Source organism: Notolabrus celidotus, chromosome 13 (genome assembly GCF_009762535.1).
Source record: "Notolabrus celidotus isolate fNotCel1 chromosome 13, fNotCel1.pri, whole genome shotgun sequence".
In the NCBI taxonomy this organism is placed as follows: Eukaryota; Metazoa; Chordata; class Actinopteri; order Labriformes; family Labridae; genus Notolabrus; species Notolabrus celidotus.
The window spans coordinates 31,730,960-31,739,589 of record NC_048284.1 but is presented as its reverse complement, the minus strand read 5'-3'; the positions used below and the strand labels follow the sequence as shown (position 1 = coordinate 31,739,589).

At 42.9% G+C, this 8,630-nt stretch overlaps 1 protein-coding gene across 1 annotated transcript; it reads right to left on the bottom strand.

Moving 5' to 3' along the window:
- Nucleotides 1–289: 289 nt before the first annotated feature.
- LOC117823644 (putative nuclease HARBI1) lies at nucleotides 290–2,218 on the bottom strand. Its single transcript, XM_034698872.1, has 4 exons — nucleotides 1,600–2,218; nucleotides 1,122–1,516; nucleotides 672–1,050; nucleotides 290–526 (listed from the first exon to the last, which is right to left on the bottom strand). Exons 1-3 carry the CDS (start codon nucleotides 1,872–1,874, stop codon nucleotides 680–682), a joined length of 1,041 nt encoding a protein of 346 aa, XP_034554763.1. The 5' UTR covers nucleotides 1,875–2,218; the 3' UTR covers nucleotides 290–526; nucleotides 672–679.
- Nucleotides 2,219–8,630: the final 6,412 nt, after the last annotated feature.

Below are 8,630 nucleotides of genomic sequence, written 5' to 3'. Positions count from 1 at the left end.
GGGTGACAAATAAAAAAAAGTGCAGCGAGTGGCAACAGGTTGCTGCAGCAGTTAATACGGTGAGTGGGACGGAGAGGACGGTGCCAGAGCTAAAAAAGAAGTGGTCCGATTTAAAGGTAGAGGCTAAAAGGAGGATCGCTACCCACCGCCAGAGCGTGACTGCAACAGGAGGGGGTACGGGCACCCCCGAGCTCACACCGCTGGAGGACAGAATGGCCTCAATCCTCGGGGTTGCCAGTGTCTGTGGCATAGTGTCGGAGAGGGAGGGAGACACAGACATGGCACAGGCTACGGATGAACCAGGTAAGTCACTTTATTTGTATAAATGAACAATGACATTTTATAGAATACAGTGGGCTCATGCATCTTTCATCTTCCAGAATTGGAGGTTCCCGGTGGGGAGGCTCCCGGCGGGGAGGCTGCCGGCGTGGAGGCCCGAGGTGCGAGGCCTGTGCGCACAGACCATGCCGGCACAAGTGAGCCCCGCGCACATGGCGCGTCTGGCCGCGTGCTCACCGACGCTGTTCTGCAGTCACAGAGAGACACAATTAGTGCTATTCATACAGTCTCTGAGGAGCTTCGCCAAATGAGAGCTGTAATGAGCAACATCGTCACTGTTTTGAGTGAAATATCAACAACATTAAAAGATCTTGTTAAAAAGTTAAACTTACTGTCTTTTTCATATACGCTGCATTACATCCTCTCGTGCCCTTACCCCTTGTTGAAACCCCTCTTGTCGAGGAGGGGGTTGGGGTTCAGGTTCCTCACTTCGTGGGGGAGGGGGTCCAGGGGGGAGAGGGACACCAAACCTCTGCGCCATGTTGTGAAGAACCCCACACGCCCTCACAATCCTGCAAACTTTTGTAGGGTGGTATAATAGCTTGCCACCAGAGGCATCGAGACACCTCCACCTGCATTTTAGAAGGCCGATTGCACGCTCCACAACTGAGCGCGCATGAGCGTGAATGTTATTAAAGCGCGTTTCCTCTTCGCTCTGTGGGTTCTGGAAGGGGGTGAGGAGCCAGCGCCTCAGGGGATAGCCACTATCACCTGCAAGACAATTTAAGAGCAATTAAACACATAACATAAATAGTTGTAATCAATTAGATAGTTTTACTTACCAAGAAGCCAGCCATCAGGCACAGTGCCTGCCTGTAGTCTCCTGCCTACATTGCTGTGCGTCAGGATGAATGAATCATGTGTTGAGCCAGGCCATCTTGCCACTATATTTTCAAACACCATGTTCGGGTCACATATTACTTGCACGTTGACTGAATGAACATGCTTTCTGTTTATATACACATATTCGTTTTCATATGGAGCCCGTATAGCAATATGTGTGCAGTCAATTGCGCCGATTACATTTGGGAAACCGGACATTTCTGCAAATTGCCTTTTAATGTTGGCCTGTTCTTCCACAGTGTAGGGAAATCTAATATAACGACTACTTAAATTAATGATGCCAGTCAAGACGGCAGGCATCATCGCGCTGAGGGATGGCTGTGATATCCCCGACCTAGAAATATAATATAGTATTATTTGCAATAGATGTTTCAGAGCAGTAAACAATACTTAAAGTGAATAATATCAAACACATACCTGTCAGCCATTTCCCGCTGATATGACCCGGTTGCCAAAAAACCCAGAGTGGTTAACACCTGTATGGGAACGGGGATGGCACGGTTTCGTCGGGTTTCCCTCTCCAACCCAGGGCCCAATTCAGTACACAGATCCAGGAGCACAGCTCTTGGAAATCTGAATCGGCTTATGAGCCAGTCATCATCTTGGGCCAAGAAATCGGAGTGGTCTCTAAACACGCGTTCTCTGCGAATTCTGCCGTTGGCGACGTCCTCGAGTAATGCCAGTGCATCCATCGTGCAGATTTACGCATGCATGAGTTTCAATGCAGCTTTTATATGCCACCACAAATCAGACTGATTGCTCCACACCTTGCCAGAATGATTGCAACAATTACTTTTGGTCAATTGCTCCCAACTGTGAGATCTCATTCTGAATTTGGTTGTGTGTGTGACATCAGACTTGTGGTCACTGCATCGATTTCATACGAAAACCATGTGCGAAATAATATTTTATTTGCAGATATATGTAGGCCACTGTGTTACAGGAAAGCCCACCTGCAAACTATATAACATACTACCCGTGCCTCAGCTGTGCGCTCGGAGCTGCAGCGCTAATAAAATATTTGATTAGAGGACTGGGTTTGCTTATGTTTTACATCGGAAAGAGCTTTAATAGTTATGGCTAACTTTCAGTACAAAAACTAAAACGTATATTGATTTCTATGTTTCCTTTGTTGATTTTGCATGATATTTTAAGGTTTAGTACCAAATTAAGAACAAAATCTATGGGTAAAACGATTCAATATATAATCTGACTTCAGTTCTCCCTCTCACCAACTGCGTCGCCAATTTCCCCCTGCCTCTAAAATGTACGTACGCCTGGGTCAGAGTTTGCTTACCGGTAGTCACATTTTCACGTCAAGTTTGGTTTTTATAAATCACAAACTTGGCGTGAAAACTGGCGTACGCCAGTTTCAGGCCCCGTTTTGTGCGTAAGCAACCTTTATAAATGAGACCCCTGGTGCGGACTTACAGGAAACGTTTGACCTCTGTCATTGCCAACAAAGGTTATGTTACAAAGTATTGAGTTGAACTTTTGTTATTGACCAAATACTTATTTTCCACCATAATTTACAAATAAATTCTTTAAAAATCCTACAATGTGATTTCCTGGATTTTTTTTCTCATTTTGTCTCTCATATTTGAAGTGTACCTCTGATGAAAATTACAGACCTTTCTCATCTTTCTAAGTCGGAGAACTTGCGAAATCAGTGGCTGACTAAATACTTTTTTGCCCCACTGTATGTGTTTAAACTGTACTCTAAGTCAACATGGAGATAGCTGTCAGCTGTGGTGAAGTGCAGTCAGCCAGATTAACTCGTGATACGACATTTAGACATCTATCACTGTTCCAATTCAAGTCTTATGACGTATCTTCTTTTTCACCTCTGATTATTATAATGTATCCAAGACAATGAGTAGTCATAATTGTGACGCTAAAAGGGTCCCAACACTTGGAATTCGCAAGGAATTTGTTACGGCTCGAGCAATGAGGACCAGGACCAAAATGCAGAGTGCAGGAAAAATAATTTATTAAACAAAAAACAAAGTTCAACAAAAGGTGCCTTGCGGGAAAAAACAACTGAGACAGAGTACCAAACTAGGAGCAAACACAAAACACCCAAAAGGGGAAAAAGGTTCTATCAAAAACTTACAAACAAAAAACCAGGAACAAATCCTCTGGGAAAACTTGAGAAAACTATACAGGAAGCGTGGCTGGATTCTCCTCAGGAGCGAGACTACAAACAGGACGTGAAGCATGCGGCTGAAGGAATAATCTGGCACTGGAGGAGTGTTTGGTGGCGGCTTAAGAAGCCAGTGCTGATGAGCAGATCAGGGACAGGTGTGCCTGATGAGCCTCACTGCTGAGGAGACCGGCCCCGCCCCTACCCCTGCAACCTGCAGGCAGAGAGAGAGAGGGTTAGGGCAAATGACACAATAACAGGATCATAACAGAATTCTCCATATCACAATTTGAAGGGGCTGAGCAGCTATTACAGTCAGATCTTGAAACCGCACCTGCTTAGAATTAGAGCAATAATTGAGTTATTATGAGTTACACATGTGGGGCAGATCACCATCAGGCTATGTAAGTGCAGTGGACATGGCAAACTTTGTGGGTTAGTAGGTTGGAGATGGAGAGAGAATTGAGAATTGAGAGTGGAGACAGAGATAGAGATAGATAAAGCTAGTTTGAGTGTTAGTGAGTGTGATAGACAGTGTTAGTACATAGTGCATGACTCAGTGAGTGATTGTCTTTGTGATTGAAAGTTTGAGAGGAGTTGAAGATTGTTTGTGTTTTTGAGAGTAGTTGTAATTGTGTAGGTTTTGTTGTCTTTAGTGTTGTTATTTGTGTATTTGTCCTGGTCTTTTGTCTTTGTACTTCTGTCTTTGTGTAAGGTAGGTAAGTGAAGGGGTGAAGGAGTAGGGTTAGATACCACAGTTAAAGAGAGGTAAGGACAAAGGGAAAGGTAGGTAGAAATGGATAAGAAGTTAGCACAAGGTGTTTGACGTTCTGCGCAACGGTCAGTACCCTGAAGGATTATCCAGCAAACAGCGCTATGTTATTAAGAGAAGAGCTGAAAACTTCAGGATTAAGGGTGAGAAATGCTAAACCATGACAGTCATCTGACAGTGCTGATCTGAATACATTTAACACATTGATAGAAAAAAAACAGATGGAGAGCTCCACTACGTCTGTAGGTGCAGACAAAACCAAAGTGAGTACCTTGCAAAAGTTGTGCTTACTGCAGAGGATCAAACTCTTTCTTTGAGGAGTTCCACATGAGTGACATTGATGGACACTGTGGGGTGGAAACAGGGCCGTAACCAGGATTTGACAAATACCAAGGTCAAAATTTCGTGGTCCGAGGGCAGCGTTGACATAAAAAGCCAGAGGAAAGGCAGGAGATGGGGGCAGCCAGTCACCATCCACGAAGACTTACTGAGTTTACATGAATTTGATGGGTTATTCCAGGCCTGAACACCATCAGATATTTATATTAATATGGTGTGTGTGTGTGTGTGTGTGTTGTGTCTAATCCATCTAGACTAGATCAGATTTAAAAGATTGCATATGTAAGACATTTAGATGAACAGGGCATGAAGCATGTCCCTGTCTGTCCTCACTTGTCTCTCCTGCTTAATTGTAAGGAGGATCATGAAGTTAAATAAAATACACCTCCTTCATATCAACATTGAGACACATTTAAATCATTCAAATACTAAATAGTGACACAACAGCACAAGAGTAAAAGTAAAATGTAGGTTATGCAATGATCCTATTACTCTTACAGTTGGTATGTTGTTCAATTTAGGCTATATAAGTTCCATTATGATTGCCACAGAAAACCTCTATGGTCATTACATTGATGAGGAGAGTATTGTTTGTTTAACATCAGTGTGTGTGTACAGTATATGGTACGAGGATAATCCTGTCCTGGGTGGGGAACTGTGGGTAGCACTTGACTTCTCACTCACCACTTTTCTTATTTATTTATCCCCCTATCATCCTCTTCCTGTCCCATTTTTTCCCCAAAGGGGAGCAAGGCTTGAGTATATTTCTTCATCTCTGTGAACAAAATAATCACCAGACGACTCAGTCAGTTGAGTATTTCACCATATGTGCAGAGGCCTACCCACTCAAGAGTAAAACAGCAGATGAGGTCACAAATTGTATAATTGATTTCTTTTACAAATTTGGTGCACCCAAAAGACTGCTAACAGACCAGGACTCTGAGTTTCGCAACAAGGTACATTCATGAATAATTCTGAGTCTTTGGTGTGTTACTTCTGTGATGCTGACTTTCCTATTTTATCCAACCATAATTACAAGATCAACTTCAGGTTGTGTGAAAGGCTGGGGATTAAGAGGAGCCTCTGTGCTCCTTATCACCCTCAGACGAATGGCCTTGTGGAGAGACTGAATGGGACAATACAGAGGTAGGTTTTCATTTACATTCAAATAATAGTCACAGTAAACATCATACAGAGGTGACTTTATCTGATCAATAATTAAAGGTCTCTCTCTAGAAAAGCCCAAATACTTTCCTGCCTTTTCATGCTTGCTCTGAATTGTTAACTTAAAGGTCCCTGAACAAGATGGTTGCTGACCATCCCAAGATCTGGGACAAGTATCTGCAGGCAACAATGTTCAGTTTAAGAACTAAAAAGCAGCTGACAACCCAATACAGCCCCTACTTCTTGATGTTTGGTAGGGAAGCAAGGTATCCCTCTGAGGTTCCAGTATAATACGAGGTAAGTTTCTCTCATGTTCACGTCCTTAATTGTAATGAATTGGAATCGCTTCAGCTTTTTCTCCAGTTTGTCTGACACTGTTGATGTGTTTTATGACAGGTAACAGAGGAAACCATCTGTAACCTGGTGCACAACGAGGACATAGCACAGGGCCTCAAAGACACAAAAAATACGAGAGGAGGTCACACAGAACATTAGAAAATGCCAGGAGAAGGCTAAGAGGAAGCGTCTCAAGGATGGCCAGGAGGACAACTTCAAGGTTGGGGACCTAGTCCTCCGAAAAAACATAAAGGGATGCAGAGCGCAAAGGTGGAAAGCTTGGACAGGAGATGATGGGACCCTTTGAAATTGGGAAAATAGAAGACAAAAGTGCTGACCTGGTGTCGCAAAAAGGCAAGATATCCCTAAAAATTAACATTGATCAATTAAAACATTATGTCCAGCCAGAGGAGAGGATTCCTCACAAGTTGAAAAACTACATTCCTCTCCTCTGGCAGGACCATCACAAGACACGCCACCAAAGGAAGACCAGACGCAGCCTTCAACAGACATCCAGCTTTGTGAGTAATGTAAATTCTATGTATTTACTACAGCATGCATTTCACAAATGACTTATGTGGATCATTTTACAGTGATCAGAGACATTTGGGCAGGTGGCAGGATAGAAACCGTCTGGTCAAGGGTCGGGCCCTACAAGGTTTACTCAGAGAACCTGAAGGGCCTGGCCCCAAGTCAGGCGCTGGACAGTCAGGTGCTTCTGTTTTTTTCAGTGAACTTGTGGTCTGAGATTTCTGATTAGGTTGTAATCGCTGGTCACTCACAAGTCAGTGTTGCATTCGCAGGTCGTAGATGCTTATTTAAATATTGTGGGAAGGAGGACGGGTGCCAAAATAGTAGATGCCCTGGTAATGACCGCGATCTGGCAAAAATCTGGAGAAGCACAAGGGTGAGTATCCATTATTTTGGATTTGTGTGTAAAATGTACTATTTTTAAAAAAATAAGTGATTGTGTTAAAGGTAGTAACATGATATGAATCTGTTTTTGCTTTTATGTTCAGTTGAACCTGAGCAGCATGAGGTGGCCGCTGGTGCTGTGTGCCATAATAGACACTGGACGCTGGTTGTAAGTAATCATATTTGGTAACAGATTTTAATACAACAAGGATCTTGTGTGATCTTAAAATGTATTTTTACACTTCTGTAGATCATGTACATAAAAGAGGGACGTTGTCTATTCATGGATCCATTTGGGGCAACAATGGCACAACTCCTTCACTGCAGGGATGTAACAAGGTAACAGAATAAACTGTTAGGTGTGCTTTACATAGACTTATGTTCCTGCCCTCTGGACAGTACTGGGGGAGATGATCATAGAAAATGATTTGTCTTGCTTACAATCTTTATTTGTACGCTCTTTTAAATCTATGGCCAAATGAAGGAATATGGAACTGCAGTAATCTGTCTTTGTTGTACGTGCAGAGCTCTACTACGAAGGCACAATGCTGCCATTGGGAGGTGGACCTGCTCCACTGTCCCTCACCCCAAACAGCAGGACACAGCGTCATGTGGCGTCTTCGTGTGCAAGGTAACTGCAGTTTCTTTCTGTGACGACTTGCATTTCCAGTCATCCTAAAAAAAAAAAAAAAAAGTCATCCTAATGATTCCTATTGCAACCTCTGTAGCTAGCAGAACAGAGACTTGGACAACAGAGCGTGGACTACCCAGTTGGTGGAAAGGGGGCTGAACAATTAAGACTGGACATGGCCACAACCTTGATGAGAGACGCAGGTAATTTGCACCCATCAAATACACAACATTTACTTCACTGGCAGTATAATAAGTGCTATGGTGTTTTACAGATTACCTATCTGAACTGTGTCGTGCCTGTGGGGAGGAGAGCTCAGGGGCTGAGGTGGACCAGTGGGTAAGGTTATTCAACCTTTGTCCGACTATGGGCTGAAGAATGGGAACCACCATGGATATGACACCTTACAGTGACAGTTAACTCTCACCAGCACAACTTCTTAAAATGAGTATTTTACGTCACCTGCATGTTCTCACTTTGTGAAGACACTTGTGCAGCTGAATGAGCACTGACGGGTCCACAAATGGTAAAAGTGTTGGGATTTCACATTTCATTTCTCATTTTGAATTGCTTTATTGTTCCTGAGCTGTGATTAACCAAATGTTTGACACTAATGTGAGCTTCTTTGATATTTCACCTCTCCTTACAGATTGAGTGCACCAGCTGCCCAAAGTGGTACCATACACTTTGCACAAGCAACCCATCAGTTGAAGGGGACTATTTCTGTAAAGCTTGCTTATCGTAATTAATAAAACATGAAAACCCAACGTGAATGTTTTGTGTCTTAAATCTTTCTTACAATCTTAACATTGTTTCATGGGCACTTTTATCTTTGCCACTTAAAGGATCAACTTTTGGACCTAAACATGTGTTGTCTGACATTTCCATTACAGTAAACACAAAAGTAATTAAGTTGCATTTGAAGGTGATTGATGCGCATGATGTCACAAGTAAACATTTTAATTACACAAGTGAAGGACAAAGCCATTTCCATCATTGTCTCCAACCTACTAACCCACAAAGTTTGCCATGTCCACTGCACTTATATAGCCTGATGATGATCTGCCCCACATGTGTAACTCCTAATAACTCAATTATTGCTCTAATTCTAAGCAGGTGCGGTTTTAAGATCTGACTGTAATAGGTGC